This window comes from Nomascus leucogenys, chromosome 16 (assembly GCF_006542625.1).
Source record: "Nomascus leucogenys isolate Asia chromosome 16, Asia_NLE_v1, whole genome shotgun sequence".
Lineage (NCBI taxonomy): Eukaryota > Metazoa > Chordata > Mammalia > Primates > Hylobatidae > Nomascus > Nomascus leucogenys.
This window is the reverse complement of record NC_044396.1, coordinates 3,916,354-3,938,550: the sequence shown is the minus strand read 5'-3', so window position 1 is coordinate 3,938,550 and position 22,197 is coordinate 3,916,354. Positions and strand designations below refer to the sequence as shown.

Genomic DNA, 22,197 nt, shown 5'->3' with positions numbered 1-22,197 from the left:
TTTAATTGGATGACGGTTCTGTGGGCTGTTTAGTTCATGTGGCTGGGGAGGCCCCAGTATACTTAAAATCATGGTGGAAGGTGAAGGGGAAGCTGGCATGTCGTCCTGGCCAGAGCATGAGAGAGGGGTGGGGGAGGTTCTCTACACTTTTAAACAACCAGATCTCACGATAACTCACTCACTATCATGAGAACAGCACCAAAGGGGAAATTCTTCCCCATTACCCAATCTCCTCCCACCAGGCTTCACCTCCAGCTTTGGGGATTACAATTTGACATGAGATTTGTGCAGGAACACAGACCCAAACTATATTAGTAGATTTTACAGTCAGCTAATGATCTTTGTTTCTGTACATTGAAACAATAGCCACGTGTGATCAATCACATGCTCACTTATCTGATTCTGAGTTGAATTATGTGCTTTCCAAAAGAAATTTGTATGCACAGGCTCAATTGGTCAAGCCAGGCTTCATGGAGGAGATGGGTCCACTTTCAAGAGGAGTAAGAATCTGTGAGGCAGAGAGGAGAGTGGGGTAGCTTGATGAAAAACTCAGCTTGGGGAATATGTAAGTATTCACAGGACGGCCAGGAAAGCAGCAGACAAGAAAAGCATGGTGGGAACGCATTAGAACGTAGTGGAAAATAGAACGAGTTAGACAGAGTTGAGTTGTTTTGGGAAGAATCTTTAAAGCAAAGTCTACATGTAGTTTTGACTTGATTCAGCGGTGAGACACCCAATGGGTGGCTTTTGAGCTAAGAAGTGGCCTGATGAAAAATATTTGAGGGACGGCCAGCAGGGTGTGAAGAGGCCAGTGACCAGACTCAATCCAGGAAAGAGAGGAAGGAAAACCCCCTGTTATAGAGATGGCTGGCCCCGGGGTACACCTGTGCAGTGGCAGGAGCATGACCCGGATGATTTTGGCACATGAACTTGTGTTCCGTGTGCTCTGTGGGAGGGCTACACTGTGTTCATTTTAGAGTAAGTCCAGTGTTTAGGACTCTAGGCTGCATTTGGCTACCGTGGTTTTCTTTATGCAGAGTAATGGTTAAAGGTATAATAACTTGAGTGGCCATGTGAGATCTTTTAAGCTGCAGGTGCAAGGTTCACTTGGCTAATCATGGCCTGACTTGAACAGAGAGAAGACAGCCTGAAAAATAGCTTGGGCTTGTATGTGATTCTGGTCTTGTTAGGTTACATGTGGTTAGGGGTTGGGGGAAGAGTTCTAAACGTGTAGAATTTGAGAATTTCTGAATTTTTTCCCACCAGTTTATCATAATTTCTCAGTTGGTTATTTTTATAGATATTAAGGGGGGATTGCACTGTAATTATGAAGTAATATTCTTGTTTTCCTACTAATGCTCATGAATACTTATCTGACATGAATTATGAAGTTCTCCTACTTTGTGTAGGGTGGGAACATGAATTAAACACATAAAGGTAATAAAAGTACAAAAAATCTTTTTAAAAATTGCTTGTAATTTTTTGGGAGGGAAGTATCGGCCAGTTTAAATCTCTGTATTATCAGAAGTCATTTTTGATTATTCATGGATTATGGCACCTATATAAAATACAGACTAATGTCTAATGTCATTCTATTTTGACTCAAAAGTAATCTGGAAGCTTTAAAGACTCCACAACTGAACAGCATCATTTGATAATGGATTTGTGGTATTATTAGTCTGACCTTATATAATGTGTAGTGATTTTGGAGCTAATGAAAAAGACTATGGGAACCAGATTTTGGGAGAATGAGTGCCAAGCACATCTGTTTCTACTCAAAAACTTAATAAAATAGATCATCTGAGGAAAAAAAAGAACAAAACAAGCAAAGTGCCACAAAGTCATTTTCTAAACCACCTTTAACTTTCTTGTGGCTTACCTCCTCAACACTGGCCTTTGCTGCTGAATGACTTTCAGGAGAGACACATGAAAAGGGTCACTTTAATTGGTACAGGTGCTGACTCAGGCCTCTGTCATAGATTTTTCCATCTTGGGATGTTTGCTTTGCAGGGACTGTCATGCCAGTAAAGGTCGTTTGCAAGTTATGTCACTATTCTCTACCTGCTGTTAGCCAGAGAGCTACAGTATAGGGTTTGCTGTTGACATTTTCAAATCCAGCAGGACAGTTTACCCAAAATTATAGTGAGATATCAAAAAAGACAATTAAATGTCAATTTATCTTCAAAAATTTTGTATAAGTTTCTATTTATGTGACTTAAATGGAATGAAGTGGCTTTAAAGAGTATATGTCTTGACCATGTATGATGATAACGCTTTGGCGTCTGTGTGTTTCCATTTATTGCAGTTTTAGGTAATTACACTCTTACTGTGTTCCATTGGTTAATCCTTAGTGTGCAGTTCATTAAATAATAGAAAATTGTTCCATGGGACATAGACTGTCTCTGAAGCCTAGAATGCTGTTTCAAAGAAATATTAGAAAGATAAAATAAATAAGACATCTTGAATGTTTGAGAAGAAAATACCTTGCATGTTATTCTTTTATTGCTTTAGAAACTTTGACAGTATTTTTGAGCATAGAGCATATAAGTGTTAATTAGTTTGTAGTGCTTAATTTCATGTAATATATTAACACTCTGAGATAGAAATGTCCATTATTGAGAACTGACTGCATCCAATATAAAAGCATTCTTAAAATTTTTAAATGTTTATGTTTTTCAATATACATATGTAAAGCAAAGATATGTTGAACAATTCAGTGGTTTTGGAAATTTTGTGTATTGAATGATAGTGTTGATATAATAATATTGTGTATTACATTTTTTTAATTTGCCTTTACCCATTAATTTACAGCTGATTTCCATAGCAGTGGACACATTGTTGTTAATGGATGGAAGATACATAACACAGCAAAAAATAAATGGTTTGTTTGTATGGCAAAAACGCCTGAAGAGAAGCATGAATGGTTTGAAGCTATTTTGAAAGAAAGAGAACGGCGGAAAGGTGGGTGTATGAATTGAGCGCTGTTATACTTTGCGAAGATTCTAACTTAGCACAAGAGTAGATAATGGGAAAACATGAGAAAGTGGAAAGGTATTTGATGGTCGCTTGATTTATTAGGTTGGTGCAAAAGTTATTGCGGTTTTGACATTGAAAGCAATTACTTCTCCACCAACCTAATACTACGTGACGTGAGCCTCATACTGAAAGACTTATTTGATACTTACGAAATTGTTATGTAACACTTATATAGTTAGCAAAATAATTATATTATGGCTGGTAGTGTCTTTTAAATAGTTTTTTTAATTAGAAAATTTGTTCAATTTTCTTTTCATTTTATTCTTGCTATTTCTAAAGCAGCATTACCAAATTTTTCTTTAAGTGACAAGCTTCAGTAACATAATGCAGTGTTGTAAAGCCTCCAGCTGTTCTCCGTATACTTAACACAACACTGAAATTTCTTAGACCCAATATGTTAGCTTCCTAATTATAGATTAAAGCACTTTGGATTTATACAAACTTTTAAAAATTGTTAGGTCTTTGAATATAATATAATGTAACCCAATTAGTTGTTTGTTCATATGAGGAGGCCTAGCTCGAATTTGTTTTATGCTTTTAGAAAAATTTGCAAAAGGAATTTGGCCTGGCTATATTCACTTGTGTGAAGTTTATCTGCAAAAAGGCATATTTCTATAATTCAGCTCAGAAATAAACGTGCTTGTATTTCTACTAATTAACAATTGATTTCTTAATTAAGAAGCATGACATTGTTGATTACTTCTAGAGACCCAAGAATAAAACACCTCATTGGTAATGAAATTTCAGAACACAAGGAACTCTTTCTTCCATCTTCAGATGTTTTCCCCTGAAGAATATGCAAAGTTGCTACCTTGATTGAAATATTCATGGTACATACTTGTAGAATTTCCAAAGCATTTTCAAATACTCCTTTGGTTGATCTTGGATGAAGAACCAAATAGAAAATTTTAAAACAAAGTTTATGAATACATGACTGACTCTAAGTTTTGTTGAATGTAGCAGTCAATTCAAATAGCAAACAAATAGTTAAAAGGTGAATCAAGCTTTCAATCAAGTTGAACCTTTTTTTCTTTAAGCACCCAAGACAAAAAAACAAAACAAAATAAAAACCCCAAACAAGAGAAAAAGCACATTCTCTAAAACTGCTTATGATCTTTATCTTTATATTTATCTTTATTAGACTCCATTCTTAAGGGATTATTTATGAATAAAGACAAATGTTAATGGCTCCAGCATTGTCAAAAATAAAGGCCTGGAAGGAAATTTTGCAGCTAGATGACTAAAAATAATACAAATATTTCTCCTTCTTCTGCAACAGCTCCTCATCAGTCCTGATTAAGTGCCAGTGTTCCTAGGATTTTAGCTTGGTGCTGTTTTTCTCTAACTAGATTCCTTGCCTGGCTTATCTGTTCCCATCAGATTAACTTCCACTTCTACACTGCCGATTTGTTCAACTTTATGTCCAGCCTTGTCCTCTCCCCTGAGCATGCTCATGTTTTCACTGGAGTCCTGGACTCCCACCTGAATGTCCACACTAGGCATACTCGGTGCCCACCGGGCTCCTGGTTACTTGGATGCCTTTGCCCAATACGCCTCCCTGCTTCCATTCAGTCACTCTCATCAGAAGCCCGGAAGGCATCTGATTTCTTCTCTTTCTTCCATGCCCACATTTAACCTATATCTTATCAATAACGCCTCCTATTTCTCAACTTCATCCTCTTTGCCCTATGGCCCTACCCTTATTTGCAGTGAGTTGAACTTGCTTGAACTTTTGAGGTTTCTCCTGACACTGTCCCTCTTTTAAAATCTTTCCCTCTTCAGTTTGTTCCCCACACTGTCCTCTGAGCTTTGTTTCCAAAGCAACACAACTTTCTTTCCTTCACTACCCTACCTTTCTCCTCCCACTGGTTAAAACACTTAGCCGCATGCCCAGTACCTAAGGAATGAAATAAATTGAAACTGCAGGTTGAGCGAGGATCTTGGCTATCCTACCAGCACATCTCCTATCTTTTCTCTTAAAACCCATGGCTCCGGGCCTCCAAGTTGCTTCAAATGAGTTAGCTCTGCTTTCTCTAGAAATTCCCATTCATACCTGTGCATTCAAGACAGGTCCCTTCTGTGAAACCTTTCTTAACATTTCTCAGGGAGAGGTGAGGTAGGCTGAGTATGCCTCTATTATATCACATTATTTTTTTCCACCAGAACTCTCTCTAGGGCTGCTCTGTCCAGTTCTGCTGATCTAACCCTGAGCAAGGGTGCCTGGTCCAGGGCCCAATGGAAGCTGAGACTCAGCAGCTCTTCCTACTCCCCTGGGTAAAGCTTTATGCCTTTGGGGCACAATTTGCACAAAGGTGACATATACCCTGGGGATCTTGCCTTGCAGGTCTCCCTAGCCCCTGAGCTTCTTGAACACCAGGGCACTATTATACAGAGCTCTGTATCCACAACCCCCCACACATGGTAGACCTGCAACAAATGCTTGCTTAATGAAGCCGTAACTGAATGAATGAATGAAGAGAATTTTCAGTTACCTCTCCTTTCTCTCATTTTTGATAGGTTTAAAATTAGGAATGGAGCAAGATACCTGGGTCATGATCTCTGAACAGGGTGAGAAACTTTATAAAATGATGTGCAGACAAGGAAATCTGATCAAAGACAGAAAAAGGAAACTGACTACGTTCCCTAAATGCTTTCTTGGAAGGTAGGGTTGGGAGTTTGGGTGCATGACTTTCTTTTACATTCTCATTATCTCACCTGTTAACTTTCCTTCAATTAGTTTTCCTTTAAAAATATTCCCTTAGGCACTTTTGAAAACTTCTTTACAGTTGCCATTTCCTGAGCTGTAGCAGGATGAAGGAATGGACAGAGAGCCAGGATCATGACCAGGAAACTTAAGGCATCCGTCCATTCATTCATGACTTCTGAGATTTCTGATACGTCATGATCCTGGGGGAAAGGGAGGTTGGGGCCAGGCAGGGAGTGGCAGGCAGGTAGGTTTGCCTGCAGGGGACAGGATGACTGGTTGGGCACAGACATGTATATACATGGGCCTGAAAGTCAGAATCAGAAAGACAGGGAAGATAAGAGACAGTCTGAACTAGCAGTTAATTTAGAATTTAGGCAGCTGGGCTCAGGATAAAGGGTGTAGGTGAAGAGTCTGAAAATGTGGGTCATGTGAAGAGAGAGGCAGCAAGCAATACGCAGAGAGGTCACTTTGGTTTTTAGAGTAGAAAAGAGTGACTGAGTGTTGTTTGGTTCCTTTGGACAGCATTAAGTGGGATCCCTGGCTGGTTTAATTAGTGCAGGGCCAGAAGGAAGGTTAGCTGCCTTCAGGTAGCTCTTTTTAGGCCAGCCTTTGCTGGCTTCTTCCTATACATTATTTCTAGTGCTGGAATACATACTTAGGTAGGAGTTAAATACCATTATACTTTTTTAAAGATACAGAAACTGTGGATCAGGGAGCTTAACAATTTCATATAGTTAGTGAATACCAATGCCCAAGTTTATAAAGTAGACTGGAGTTGTAGTTTACAGTCTAGACTGCAATCAAACTTATCTGTTCAGTTCCTAGTAGTACCACCAATCTGTTGTGTGATTTGGGATAGTTAAGTTTCCATTTGCTCTGAAAACATGGAGATGATGGTAGAGTTTACTTACAGTGCTCACTAGGATGTCTTTTTAACCAGCGATGGGAACACACAACATAATCATAGGCTACCTCTGCCTCCCTCATATGGTTTGGCTGTGTCCCCACCCAAATCTCATCTTGAGTTATAATCCAAATTGCAATCCCCAAGTGTCAGGGGAGGCAACTAGTGAGAAGTGATGGGATCATGTGGGTGGCTTCCACCATGCTGTTCTCATGATGGTGAGTGAGTTCTCATGACATCCGATGGTTTTTTTTTTTTTTGAAACGGAGTCTCACTCTGTCACCCAGGCTGGAGTGCAGTGGCACAATCTCGGCTCACTGCAAGCTCCGCCTCCCGGGTTCACGCCATTCTCCTGCCTCAGCCTCTCCGAGTAGCTGGGACTACAGGCGCCCGCCACCACGCCCGGCTAATTTTTTGTATTTTTAGTAGAGACGGGGTTTCACCGTGGTCTCGATCTCCTGACCTCGTGATCCACCCGCCTCGGCCTCCCAAAGTGCTGGGATTACAAGCGTGAGCCACTGCGCCCGGCCCATCTGATGGCTTTATAAGGGGCTCTTCCTCCTTCCTTCGCCTTCTCTCACCTACTGCCATGTAAGGTGTGCCTGCATCCCCATCTGCCGTGATTGTAAGTTTCCTGGAGTTTTCCCAGCCATGCAGAACTGTGAATCAATTAAACTTCTTTTCTTTATAAATTACCCAGTCTTGGATACTTATTTATAATAGTGTGAGAATGAACTAACACACCCAGTCTCAGGGAAGTTCTTTACAGCAGTATGAAAAAGGGCTAATATGCTCCCTAACCCCCAGCTCAGAAATCTATAGTTCAGGAAACCCTCTGCCTGCAGAGCAGCATCTGGCTTTCTTCTTCACTAAGAGTGATCCTCCCACCAGGCTACACATCTGCCAGTGAGCTATACTGTTGCTTGTAGGTACCTCTTAGGTGGTAGTAGCTCTTGTGCAAGGGAAAGAGAAGATGTGAATTTATCTTGGCAAAGAAGCCCTGTGCAGCAAAACAACAGTATCTCTTTTACCCACCCCATGGGCATAACTTTCAGGGTCCTCACTGGGATATGCCCATTTGCAAGAGAGTGACTTCAAGTTATGGCTTCCCAGTAGGTTTTTATAGGTATGCAAATTAGCTACCAGGGGTCATTTTTATCATTGCAATGCTGCCTAGTTTAGCAGTTGACACCCTACCTTCTTCAGGTGTATAGGGGAGCATAGCTATTATAGAAAGTTAGCCCAGGGTCAAGTTTGTTCTTATTGAAGAATAGGTTTTGCTAACCCTTCACTTACACTATGTCATATGGGAATAGTGCAAGTTCATTGTGATGCTATATGAAGCTTCTCCCAGAGCACCTGATAGGTAGGAGAAACTCAGTAAATGTTAGGTTACTGTGGCCTTTTCCATAACAGTACACTACTGCTGCTTACAGCACAAGTTTGAGCTCATTTCTGAGTGGATCCTTGTCCTTCAGCAGAGTGTTGATGGAATTTCCCCATTCCCTGAGTAGGCCCAATGATAAAGCCACTCATTGGGTCCCTTTGCTCTTGACCTCTCACTCTTAAAAAGATTTCCAATTTATAGCAATATTTAAATTGGCTCTTTCCCTCATTGTAATTTGACATTTTCAGGAATCTAGTGCCATCAGACTAGAGAATTATGCCTTAGTTACACAACAACCATCTCAACCCACTTGTCAACCACTAAGTTAGTAAAGCTCGTTATGTGCCAGGCCCCATGCTGAGTTCCTGACATCTGTCATCTCATTTAATCCTTTGGCTGCACTATGACATTGACATTCTTTTTTGTGTTTGTTTGTTTGTTTGTTTGTTTGTTTGAGATGGAGTCTCACTCTGTCACCCAGGCTGGAGTGCAGTGGCACGATCTCAGCTCACTGCAAACTCTGCCTCCCAGGTTCAAGTGATTCTCCTGCCTCAGCCTCCCAAATAGCTGGGATTACAGGTGCATGCCACCATGCCTGGCTAATTTTTTTTATTTTTAGTAGAGACAGGGTTTTACCATATTGGCCAGGCTAGTCTCCAACTCCTGACCTCAAATGATCCACCTGCCTCAGCCACCCAAAATGCTGGGATTATAGGCATGAGCCACTTTGCCCAGCCCGATATTCTTAATATTATCTCTGTGTTAATGATGAAGAAGCTGAGGTTTAAAGAGCTAAATTCATGAACTCATGGCCACGCAAGTAGTGGAAACAGAAACAGGATCTGAGTCCCCATTGTATTATGGCAAAGTACGTGATATTAACTGCTACACTTTGTTTCACCTTTTCTTATATTTTTCTTTTGAATTTGTTATGCAGCAATAGAAAACGAATGGTTTTGAATGGTTCTTATTTAACAAAAGAATAAAAAAATTAACAACTTTGTCTGCCTTAAAGTATTTTTGTAGTCTAGACAACCCATTTTTAGAATTTTATGTCCCTCAATTATTTGACATTAGCCATTTTTCTTGCTTTTGTTTTTGAAATTAATGAAGAAATAATTTCCTGATGCAGTCCATAGCTTTGTTTCTCTAGCCAAAAAAGGAAAACCAGTCTACAACAAATTCAATAGTTTATATAAAAGTTCAAATGTTAGACTTTTAAAACATGAGCAACGTAATATTTTTTATTTGTAAAATGTCTCTGTATTTAGTGTGCTCTTAATGATACCATGTGACCTTTTTTTTTTTTTAATCGCTACATAGTTGAGGCTCTCCTAAGTGATACAAAACATCATCCTTATTATCTATGATGCCTGGGGCTGCCCTGCAATGGTGACAGATGTAACCTATAATCCACTGTGGCCTTCACAGCTGCAGCAGTGTGTGGTAGACAATTCTGATGGATGGTTCTGTGCTGGAGTATTCCTTATGGATGACAGATGAGATACAATAATGAATTTACCAAGTAATTTTACATTTTTAAAACAATGTAGTAAAACTTTTCTATGTCTTTTGGTGTACATTAGTTTTCTATTGCTGTATAACAAATGAACATATACTTAGCAGCTTAAAACAACACCAGTCAGCAGTCCAGGAGAGCTCAAGTGGGTTCTCTGCTTACGGTTTCACGACCCCAAAATCGAGGTGCTGGCCAGACGGGGCTCTTATCTTGAGGCTCTGGGGAGAAGTTCACTTCCAAGCTTATTCAGGTGGTTGTCAGGAATCAGCTCCTTGAGGCCGCAAGAATGAATTCCTTGTTTCCTTGCTGCCAGCCCAGGGTTGCTCTCAGCTTCTGCAGGCTGCATGTCTTGGTACCAGGACCTCTCCATCTTCAGAGCTGGCAGTGGCACATCTAAAGCTTGTAATTTCTCTGACTTCCTCTCATGCCACTAGCCTGAGAAAACTCTGCTTCAAGGGGTTCCACTCCCTGAATCAGGCCCACTGGGATAATTTACATATTTTAAAGTCTGCTGACTTGGGATTTTAATTACACATGCAAAAATCCCTTCAGAGCAATACCTAGATTAGAATTAAATTGAAAAACCAAGGGGAGGGAATCTTGGTGTGGTGGAAGGGCAGTGAGAAGATTTCTGTAGAATCCCACCTACCACATGGTACATGCGGTTTTGTTTTGTTCTTCCTTCCTGGATCTTTAAACTCACTGGTTCTCTGTGCCTGGGAACCACATTAAAGACAGTTTAGCTCTTTATATTAAGTTATTACTACTCTATTCAGTTCTGACTTCAGCTATCTTTAGGATCTGTTGCAATCCTTTAGTCCCGCATTTGCCTTTATGTTAATGGTAACCTTTTAATTAAAACTACTCTAAAATGTTCACTTTGTGTTTATTAGAGGTCTCAACAAGTTGAATAGTTTAAAACTAAGTATAGTTTAGTAATGTCTGAATGTACAGACATGGGTTTTGTAGAATAGAGTTCAACTTAAATGGCTGTAGGCCTTACATATGTGAAAAAATAATCTGTTGAAATGCGTTGCGAATATTCCTTTATATTTTGAGATTCCTTTCATTGTTGCTTCATGACTGGATGGTGTAGAAAGACTTGCTGGGGAAAAAATTAAGCATTTAGCTTTTTCACTGGCTTTCTGTTGCAGCGAATTTGTGTCATGGCTGTTGGAAATTGGAGAGATTCACAGGCCTGAGGAAGGTGTGCACTTGGGACAAGCATTATTAGAAAATGGAATCATTCACCATGGTAATTACTTTACTAATTACTTATTTAATACATTTATTCACCATATGTATCTTAATCCCATTCATCAGTTTAGTTTACAATTCCCCTCATAGGATGCTTATTGTTTTTAACAACATTTTCAGTACTTAATACACGTAGAACAGTGTCTCAGGGAGTGTGGGTTTATAGGGCTATATTTGTTAACCTTAAAATGAAGAGCTTCAATACAGGCAAGTGTTAGAAAATAGAGAAGTGGGATTGTGGAGGAAGGGATGGTTAGTTCTATAATAATTAGAGTATCCGGGAGTGCTTCATGGAGGATGGGACATGACAGTGATGCTGGGCATTGCAGAATGAATAGAACTCTGCCAGGCACCACAGGGCAGAAGGGCATTCCACCCGGAGGAAATAACAGCACTCCGGCACAGTGGCGGGTGAGTTTGTGGTGGCTTCTTTGAGGACCAGCACAGAGCCTCACGTGGGTCCATGGATGAACATACTGGCGAGGGGAGGTGTGGCAAAAAGGCAGGCAGAGTCTGGATTCCAGAAGATCTGAAGTCTCCTGCTGTGGCATGTCAGCTTATTCCGAAGGGGGCCAGGAGCTGATGAATGCTTTTAAGCAGAGCCATGATCAGAACTCAGGTCCACAGCTATGAGATGCAGCCGCATGGAGCCTGAAGTGGAGAGGTTCAAGACTGCAGAGCACCAGGCCCCTCAGGAGGCCCTGCTGCACCCAGGAGTGGCAGGACAAGGGCTTTAGCAGGTCTGTGTCCATGGGCATGAAAAAACCCACAGGGAGATGCTGGCGAGGCTAAAATACCATATTTTATAACTCTTTGGATGTGGGTGATGAAGAATGAAGAGAGAGATTACAGTATTCTGAGGCTTCTTCTCTGAATGACTGAGACAGCTAATTCAGGAGGAGGAGCAGGGTTGAAAGAGAAGATGCAGCCTTTGCTATGGACTGTGTCAGACAGCCAGTGGGGAGTCGCCAGCAAGTGGTTGAGAATTTAGGGTGAAGCTCAGGATAGATATAAGGTGAGAAACATATTTGGAATCATTTCAAGGGAGTACTAGACTCCTGGGAACACTGACAGTGAACACACAGACCAAAAACCAAGAAAGCAGTGTTCATGGGACTCAGGACAAAGGCTTAAAGAATTTCTATGGTAAATTGTGGGGGAGGAGAAAAAGCCAGGGAATTATTAATAAATAGGATGTTTGGCTATGGTATATTGATGTTCATTTCCTTTCTTAGATGCTGTGCAAACAAATCAGATCTTTCCCATCTTTCCTTATCACACTGGGTGTTGCCTACATGATGGTAACACCATCCACCCAGCTAGAAATCATCTTTAATTCCTTTCTCTCCCTCATGCCGTCAAGCCCTGTGAGCTCTACCACCAAAATAAGTCCCTAAACAATGAATTCTCTCCCTTTCAGCATCCTTACCTTTTTTCTACTCACCGTCATCTCCTCCTTTGCTTCCACTTTTGTTCTCCACTCCCATAGTACACTCTCCAGGTCACAGCTAAAGAGACCTTTTAAAACGGGGGTATGATCAAAGCATCCTTCTGTTTATAACCATCTAATTGCTTACAAACAAACTTAAAGAAAAGTTCAGACCTATTGCATGCCCTAAACTTCTTACCATGACCTACAAGATCCGATGAGATAGGGCCCCTGACTTCCTGTCAGAGCCTGACACCTTGCATTGTACCTAACTTGTTGCACTGTGGCCACCCTGACCATCTGTCTCTTTCTTCAGCACTCCAGGATGACTTCCTGTTTAGGACCTTAGCTTTTGCTCTTCTCATTCAACAGTTATTTATTAATCCCTAATTTATGCCAGGAGCCTTTGTAAGTGGTAGAGACAGCTGTGAATGAAAAGACAAAAATCCTTGTATTCATGACTCATGTCTTCCATGACCCTTTGACTTTTAGAAGCCCATCCTGTCCTGTGATTCCAATGTCCTGTGTTTTTTTTACCTTGAAATCTTTCTTCATGTACTTATCACTCTGAAATTATTAGGTTGTTTTACTTGTGTCTGTGTTTATTACCTCTTTATCTCCCTATCCCTTCCCTGGCCTCCAATGAAAATATAAGCACCATCGGAACAAGAGCCTCATTTGTTATTATACAGCAAATGCCTGGCATTCCTATCCCATACAGGTGCTCAATAAATATTTGCTGAATGAATGAATAATTATATTTTGAGTGAATAGATGATACTTATAAATTGTGTATGATTTTGTGCTTGTTTCATTAGCATCATTAAAACATCTAAAAGCATTATATGGCTGCTTTTAGCATCTGGTAGGCTAAAAGCATCATTTAAAAACTTAAAAGTAAAAATAACATTATGACTGTTATATACTAACACCATAAAATGCTAACAAGCATATATAATAATTACCCTGTCTTTAATAGGATCGCATAGATCTTATATTGACCTGGGAACTGTGCATCAGTGGCAGAAATTGAGTAGTTGTTTACCAAATTGGTTTAGCTTTTGTTTTTCGTGGGTGTGCATACATTGCATTTCTTAGTTTTCCTTGCAGTCAAGGGGAGGCTGTGAAATTGAGTTGCAGCCAAGGACATGTACACAAAAGTGATGCACAAGGGAAGTGTACAGGCTATTGAAAAACCACAAAACACAAGGTGACCCTGGGAGCCATGCATTAAGGATGGCTGAGCCTCTGTCAGACCCTAGACCCTGCATGAGGAGAGCACCATCACTCATCCTCCGCCACCGATTGGATTTTGCCTCAATGAAAAATTAGCTTCTACGACATAAGTCACTATATTAGGGAGGTTTGTTTGTTACAGTAGCTAGTGTTAACCAGTGGAAAACCAGCTAGTTTTTCTTCCCAGTATTTCCTGCAAAAATGACTTATCCCATCCTATCCTAGCGTATTTCTGCCTTTCTAGAAGGAAGTATGAGAGCAGCTGGGTTTCTTGATGGACAGAGTAAAAAGACAGACTTAAACTACTAAGAAATAAAGGTTGCTGGTTCATGTTGACATACAAACTAGGGGTGAGAGAACATATTATGCAATTTCACGTTAATAGAATAATTCTATTAGAATGAAGAGATATGAGCCAAATGTGCTAGTATCATTAGTATGTGGTTCCAGCTGCATTTTGGTGAAAATAGAATTCCTAAAATAAAGTTGAATGAACCATCTGTTTTAAAGAGAGCAAGCAAAGAAGAAGTTGGCTCTTATTGCTGTTATTCACATTGCAATGATTGAGAACTTCGCCATCAGCAAAGCCTTGCTGTAGCAGGAACTCTAGGGTTGAGGCAGTGTATGCTTTCTCTGTGGTATGCTGACAATATGCATCTTGTCTAGTGCTACTCTTTGTAGTAGGAACGCTTATGTGAGAATTCAGAGACCTCATATCTTGTTAATATTTGTTATATCCCATGGTGTGCTGAAGTTGGCTCATCCAAGCTCCTGAGAGCTGATAATTAAATACATTTTGTAGGCTGGTTAGTTTCTAAACACAATTATTATTAATTCAATTATATAAACATGTAAGTGCATAAATTATGTTGCAAAAAGGGTAAAACACTCTTTTGGGGGTTTGGGGGGCAGGGTCTTGCTCTGTTGCCCAGGCTAGAGTACAGTGGTGCGATCATGGCTCACTGTAGCCTCAACCTCCTGGGCTCAAGCGATCCTCCTACCTTAGCCTTGTGAGTAGTTGGGACCACAGGTGCATGCCACCATGCCCAGCTAATTTGTTTTTTTTTTTTAATTTGTAGAAATGAGGTCTTGTTATGTTGACCAGGTTGATCTTGAACTCCTGGGCTCAAGCACTCCTTCCACCTCAACTTCCCAAAGTGCTGGGATGGTGGCGTGAGCCACCATGCTGGACCTGTAAAAAATTCTTAAAATGTATCACCTTCTCATTATTTTACAATGTTTTACTATTATCTATGCTGTCGAGGTTATTTGTATCTATTGCTTTGTATAGTGGAAATACTGTGTAATGAGTGCCACCGCACCTTTAACTCCATGTTCAGTGACTTTAGGTTGGAAGCTTGAAATTGGCTAGAGTGGGAATATTTATACAACAGAAATGGGCAAATGCTACAAATCAGAATGTCTCCTCTACTCCCCCCACCTTCACCACCCAGAGAGCCAGTTGTTAAACATTTGCACTACGTTCCTGGGTCTCTCACACAATTATTTAAAAGATTGCATTAAGCGACTTTCTTCACTAGAGGACCCGAACTGTAGTTTATACACCCATTTTCCATGCTAGATAAATTGGGAGAGCAAATTTGAACGCAGAACAGTTCAGCATTTTTCTAAGGCAACAGCTAAGAGTTGCAGATTAACCCAAGGTTCATTATCAAAGGCAGAAGCATTTGCCTTACAGCTAAGCTCTCCCTGTCGAATAGGTTAGACTACCACTTGTTTCATTGTGGCAAAAACATTTGGGCTCAACTTCTTGAGTTTTGGAATATCAAGACAATCTATTTCAATGATTATTAAGGGATAAAAATGGGAATAGGTAGAGTGCATAGGAGAAAAAAATTCTGATTTTAAAACAAGTTGTAGAGTTTCACATTATTTCTCTTGATTTTATATTTCTTTCATACAGGCTTTTTTACGTATGACTTGGCTTGGGGAAAAGATACCAAAAAGCTTTATTGTCTACGTTTTTTTAAAAAACAATTTTTGGTCATAAGCCATGTAGAACGTTTGGACAGGCTGGGGTAAAAGAGCTGAAACTTCACATATGTATGTGTGTGTTTATGTATATTAACAAGTCTTTTGACTTTCTTCTGGATGCATCAAATGTAGTTAATGAGAATTCTGACAACTTCCTTTCCTCTTTCAACATTTCTAGCAAAAAATAAAGGTCAAAGTCTTTCATCTAATCATAAAAATATAGCTCTTTGCAGCAAATTATCTCTTCTGCAAATGTTGCATTCCCTGTAAAGAAAATATTTAAATATAAACTCTTTGACTTTTACTTTGAGGTTTTTACTTTCTAAAACAGACATTTTTTTATTAGACTGTGTATAAAACAACTTAGCCTGAAAAAGAGAAAGCGTAGAGATTTAGTAGGAGATTCCCTCCCCTTCCCTCCAGCTTTATGGAGGTATAATTGACAAATATTTATGATATACAACATGTTTTGAAATATGTGTATATTGTGAAATGATCACCACAATCAAGCTAATTAGTGTATTAATCGCTTCACATAGTTATCACTTTTTTGTGGTGAGAACATTTAAGATCTACTCTCTTAGCAATTTTCAAGTATGGAATACATTATATCATATTTTCTGTATCTATCCATTCATCCATCCATGGAAACTTAGGCTGATTTCTTATCTTGCTGTTGTGAGTAATGCTGCAGTGAACATGGGGGTGCAGATATCTCTTTGACATATTGATTTTATTTCCTTTGAATTACACACCCAGAAGTAAAATTGCCAGATCATATGGTAGTTCTATTTTTAGCTTTTTGAGGAACTTTCATACTGTTTTCCAAAATGGCTATATGAATTTACATCTCCACCAACAGTGTACACGGGTTTCCTTTTCTCCACATCCTCACCAACACTTCTGTCTTTTTGATAATAGACATCCTAAGAGGTGTGAGGTTATATCTCATTATAGTTTTGATTTGCATTTCCCTCATGATTAGAGATGTTGAACAACTTTTCATGTGCCTGTTGGCCATCTTTATTTCTTTTTTTGAGAAGTATTTATTTAGGTTCTTCACCCATTTTTAATTGGGTTATTTGTATTTTTGGTATTGCATTGAATTAATTTCTTATATGTTTTGAATATTTGCCTCCTATTGAATATATGGTTTGTAAATATTTTTCCTATTCCATAGATTGCCTTTTAATTTTATTGATTCTTTCAGTTGCTGTGCATACACTTTTTAGTTTGATGCAATTGCATTTGTCTATTTTTATTTGTCTATTTTTGCTTTTGTTGCCTGTACTTTTGGGGTCCTTTCCAAAAAATTATTGCCAAGACAACTGTCAAGAAGCTGTTCCCTAATATTTTCTTCCAGTAGTTTTATAGTGTTACATCCTATGTTTAAATCTTTGGTCTATTTTGAGTTTATTTTTATATGTGGTGTGAGATAAAGGGTCCCATTTAATTATTTTGCATATAGGTATCCAGTTTTCCCAACATCATTTATTGAAGAGACCGTCTTCCTTCATTGTGTGTTCTTGGCACCTTTGTGGAAGATCAATTGACCCTAAATCCGTGAATTTATTTCTGGGATCTTGTCTCTGTTCTGTTCCATTGGTCTATATGTCTGCTTTTATCCAGTACCATGCTGTTTTTATCACTGTGGCTTTGTAGTAGAGTCTGAAGTCAGTAATGTCATGCCTTCAGCTTTGTTCCTTTTGTTCAATGTTGCTTTGGCTTTTGTGGGTCTTTTGTGCTTCTACACAGATTTTAGGATTGTTTTTTCTATTTCTGTGAAAAATGCCTTTGGAATCTTGATAGAAATCACGTTGAATCTGTAGATGGCTTTGAGTAGCAGGGACATTTTAACAATATTAATTCTTCGCTTCCATGAACATGGGATTTCTTACCATTTATTTGTGTTTTCCTTAATTTCTTTCATAGTTTATAGTTTATTATTTCTTTCATGGTTTATAGTTTTCAGTGTACAGATCTTTCACCTTCTTGTGTTATTCCTAAGTGTTATATATTATTTTTTTGATTCTATTTTAAATGCGATCATTTTAAAAATTTCTTTTTTCCATAGTGCATTGTTAGTATATGGAGACACTACTGATTATTTTAATGCTGACTTTGTATCCTGCAAGTTTACTGAATTAGTTTTTGGTGGAAGTTATATGGTTTTCTATATATAAGATCATGCCATCTACAAATAGAGACAATTTTGCTTCTTTCCAAATGGATGTCTTTTATTTCTTTTTCTCCCCTAATTGCTCTGGCTAGGACTTCCAGTACTATGTTGAACAGAAGTAGAGAAAGTAGACATCCTTGTCTTATTCTAGAGAAAAAGCTTTCAGCTTTTGACCACTGAGTATTATGTTAGCTGATAGCTGGTCATATACGATATTTATTATGTTGAGGTGCATTTTGTCTATGCCAAATTTTTTGAGAGCTTTCATTATGAAAGGATGTTGAATTTTGACTAATGCTTTTTCTGCTTCTATTGAGATCATCGTATGATTTTTATCTTTTATTCTGTTAATGTGATGCATCATAATTATTCATTTGCATATGTTGAACCACCCTTAGTTCTCAAGGATAAATCCCACTTGATCATGGTATATTATCATTTTATTGTGCTATTGAACTTGATTTGATAGTATTTTGTTTAGGATTTTGGCATCCATGTTCATCAGTGATATTGGTCTGTAATTTTCTTTTCTTGTAGTATTCATATCTGGCCTTGTAAAATAAGTTTTGGAAGTGTTTATCTTTTATTTTTGGAAGAGTCTGAGAAGGATTGGCATTCATTCTTCTTTAAATATTTGGTGGAATTCATCAGCGAAGGCATCAGGTCCTGGGAATAGGAGTCTTTATTAATATGAAAGTCTTATCTTGAGGATGGTAATAAAGAGTGAACACTCTTGTTTTCCAATAAGAAAAAAAATTAACTGACATGTAAAAAAGCAATTCTTAACGTAAGAACAGTTACAATTTTGGCATCAGTTAGATACTAAATTGATTTAAGCTACTCTGGAGGTCCAAACACAGGATAGATGGTCAAGATTGGTGTATGTGTGGTCTTGGCCTGATCACAGTGTGATAAAACAGATACGTGGTAAAATTCATTTGCAAGACCGAGAATCAAATCACAATGCACTAGTTTTTAGTATCTGCTCTTTGAAGGGCACTTTTTGCTCAGCTTCGTAGCATTGTGAGGAAACAGAAAACACAAAATCATATATTTATATAAATGTACACACTGTGTATACCTTTATACATACTATATACTCATGTACATATATAAATACATATATTATGCTAGCTGAATGTTGCAAATGTCAATTTATTTCTCAAATCGTTATATGGAAATTATAATATTTTTAATTAAATATTATCACGAATCTTGCTGTTAAAATACTGGATTGGTATTGCTGTGTTAGAAAAGCAAGCGCTTTTTGTAAAACTAAAAGTTTTAGTATTTGGGAATATATATTTAATAAATTTATTTGCTGTTTATCTGCCCCCTTTAGAGTACGGTTATTTTAATATAGTATTTCTATGTTCTTAGTTACTGATAAACATCAGTTCAAGCCAGAACAGATGTTATATAGATTTCGCTATGATGATGGAACATTTTATCCAAGAAATGAGATGCAGGACGTGATTTCAAAGGTAACGACCTCTCCCACAACCTCTCCAATGTAGAATGCGTGTTGTCATTCTTCAGAAGATAAAAGATAGTTGAGAAACATAAAAGATTTTTCTAGTTTAGAAAATTCTTCGACAATATATACAAGCAAGCCTCTTTATTTATTTTTGGTATTTCAAGAATTCTAACGTTCAATTGTTTTTTCATTCTCTTACCTAATTCTAAATGGTAGTAGTACTGCTGCATCACTCACAAGGTTATATCCATGGAAAACCCTTTTACATGTAGCAACATGTTGTCAAAATACTTGAATTAAAAAAAATACAAATGTGTAAAATAAATGTAATGCCAGTTTTTTGTACAGTTGACAATACTTTGTTGATATATGATGAACAAGTATTATAGATGTATTACTGTATTGGTATATTTTGTTTCATTTATGTTAGAAATTTTATATTTTAAGAAACATAATTTAGAAAAATCTTTGTATATGTGTATGTCATATATGAGGAATTTATAGCACAATTTTAATCCTATTCTTTAATGATTTAAATCATATTATTTTTATGATGTATCATGATATTTGAATAATTTTTAAATTGGTTTAGATTTTGTGATGATTCTAAAATATTGATAGTGAATTAATTTGTTACTTCAAAATTTCATTGAAATGTCCCTTGGGTGATCTCACTTGTTTTTGATATATCTCTATTTTATGTAGGGTGTAAGATTATATTGTCGTCTTCATAGCCTTTTTACTCCAGTGATAAGGTGAGTCTGGTTTTTAAGTTCTGGGAAACTTAAATGGAAATATTTGTACTATGTTTTAGGTAAATATTATTCAGCTAGAACTTGTTGGCTTATTTTGTTTTTTTTTTCACTTTAAAATATTATTTTAAGGAATAATTTATTGTAAAATATCCCTACATTTTCTTAAGATTCTAATTATATAGTGTTTTCCACTCTTTACTATGATTTCTAAAATTATTTTGCCATTAGTTCATGGTAAATTATACACTTGAAATAATCCACTTTCAGTTAATATTTAATAAATATTAACTGAAATCAAATTGCAAAATATTAACTGAAATCAAATTGCAAAGTTGATTGATTGGGAGAGGATTTGGAAATACTGTTTACATATTTGCCATTATTATTACTTGTATATTAACTTTTTACATTAAATTGTATTATCAAATATTGAATATGTGTTTTATTTTATAATTTTCCTTCTCATAATCTTTTTTCCCAAGAAAAGATTTTGTACTTGGAAATTAAGAATTATTTTGAAGTTAATAAGTATGATTTTATAATTTTATTCTTTATCATGTTTTTCCTTCTAAAGAGGCACACTTGTTTTAAAAGAGGAATCAGGATTAATTTTTAGTTTATCTCTTTAGAAAGACAATAGAAAACTTTGAGGTTTGTATTATGATTACTAACAGAGTAGATCTTCAGGAAATTGTACTTTTGCAATATACACTGATACACCTTAACTGGTAGAATGTTAAACTAATTTGAAATGGTCAAATATTATTTGGAATTTACTGACTAAATCATAGTCCACAACAAAATATGCCTGTACCATTTTCAGAATAAATAAAAATGCCTTTCAATCTTGGCTATAAAATCCAAATGTTTAGTGTTTCTATTTTTCACTTTGGTTTGTAATTCCAAGAAAATGCAAAGCTTAAAAAAATAAAGATTCCAGATATTGCTAAGTATATTGGAATGCCCACTTATACTGCATAGAGAACACACTGTTTGTAGGTCCTGGAGGAGAAAGCAGGATCTTACCCACAATCCTGAAAGTGCCCTATCTACTTTCACAAGTAGGCTTCACAAAGTGGGAAAAGGTGAAAAAGAATAAATATTTGTTGACTCTGCCATAATTCTTTCACAGATACCCATAAATATTTTGGATAACTTAATATTAAGTACTTAATAGCAATTGGGTACTTAAAAATTCTCTTCTGCTAAACTAAGAGAAAACAATAATGTTTAATGCACCATGTAACCTGTGTATATGTAGGTTTTATATGGGCAAAAATGTGTTCTGAAAATATATTTTAGCCATATGAGATTTCTTATCAAGAAAGTTGCATCTGTAAGAGCTGATAAGGAATTTTTCTTTGGCTAAAAATGACCATTGTTTTTGAGTTGTCAAGAGAAAATTTATGGGAAAAAACCATAAAACAGAAGGAATGTATGATAGTGATGCTTTTAATATGTGTGAACTCAGCTTATAAAAAGAAAAGTTACTTAGCATGAAGAGCCGCAGACTCGCATGTGGTCTGTAATAGACTATGCTTTTTCTTCTTACGATGCTTATGGAAACCAAGATGAAATGGATGATGAGGTGTCAGAAACGTGGAGACAGATTTAAAGAACAATGAATATAGCTAGTAATTATTAGTCGCTTCAAGTCTTTTGCACTTTAGAATTTTTGACATTTTATAAAGACTGCCACTTTTTCATTTTTTTATGATCCAGGTCTGGAAAATAAATGAATTATAGATTTCTGCTCTTGGGTATTCAGTTCTGATCATGAAATTTGGTTGGTATCTAATGGAACTTTGAATGGTTTCTCAGTTCTAGGAAATCTACTGAATGGAGAGTCTGAGGTGGACAGCCAGTTGATCCTCTTTGTTCTCTGGGGATGTGGTATCACTATGTCCATGACCTGATCAGGCAAAAAGAATAACAGGTTCTCAGTGTGTCTACTGCAGGACAGACCTGCTTGTTTTCCACTACAGCACAGCCGTGTGAATAATACTGTAGTGCAAATCCAGCCTTCCTGGAGCATTCAGGAGCAGGAATAAAAGGCATATTTCTTTACTCTCCAGATTTTGAGATTTTTAGTATAATCTATTGTGATTTAAAGAGAAGAAATTCTATTTTATTATTATTTTATTAATACGATGTTGTACGGTAAGTTCTCACTTAATGTCATCAATAGGTTCTTGGAACCTGCAACTTTAAGTGAAATGATGCATAATGAAACCAATTTTGCCATAGGCTAATTGATATAAATAAGAGTTAAGTTCCTACAGCATCCAGTATTTCATTTCACTTAAAGTCGCAGTT

General features: G+C 37.4%; 1 protein-coding gene across 2 annotated transcripts in view; it reads left to right on the top strand.

Annotated features, from left to right (window-relative positions):
• The window catches only part of PREX2 (phosphatidylinositol-3,4,5-trisphosphate dependent Rac exchange factor 2), a 280,879-nt gene that overhangs the window by 100,127 nt on the left and 158,555 nt on the right, over positions 1-22,197 (top strand). For both annotated transcript variants that reach the window (XM_003274806.4, XM_003274807.2), the window contains exons 9-13: positions 2,812-2,961; positions 5,554-5,698; positions 10,708-10,808; positions 19,030-19,133; positions 19,832-19,881. In XM_003274806.4, the coding sequence (XP_003274854.2) occupies positions 2,812-2,961; positions 5,554-5,698; positions 10,708-10,808; positions 19,030-19,133; positions 19,832-19,881 (550 nt within the window). The remainder of the gene's footprint in view (positions 1-2,811; positions 2,962-5,553; positions 5,699-10,707; positions 10,809-19,029; positions 19,134-19,831; positions 19,882-22,197) is intronic.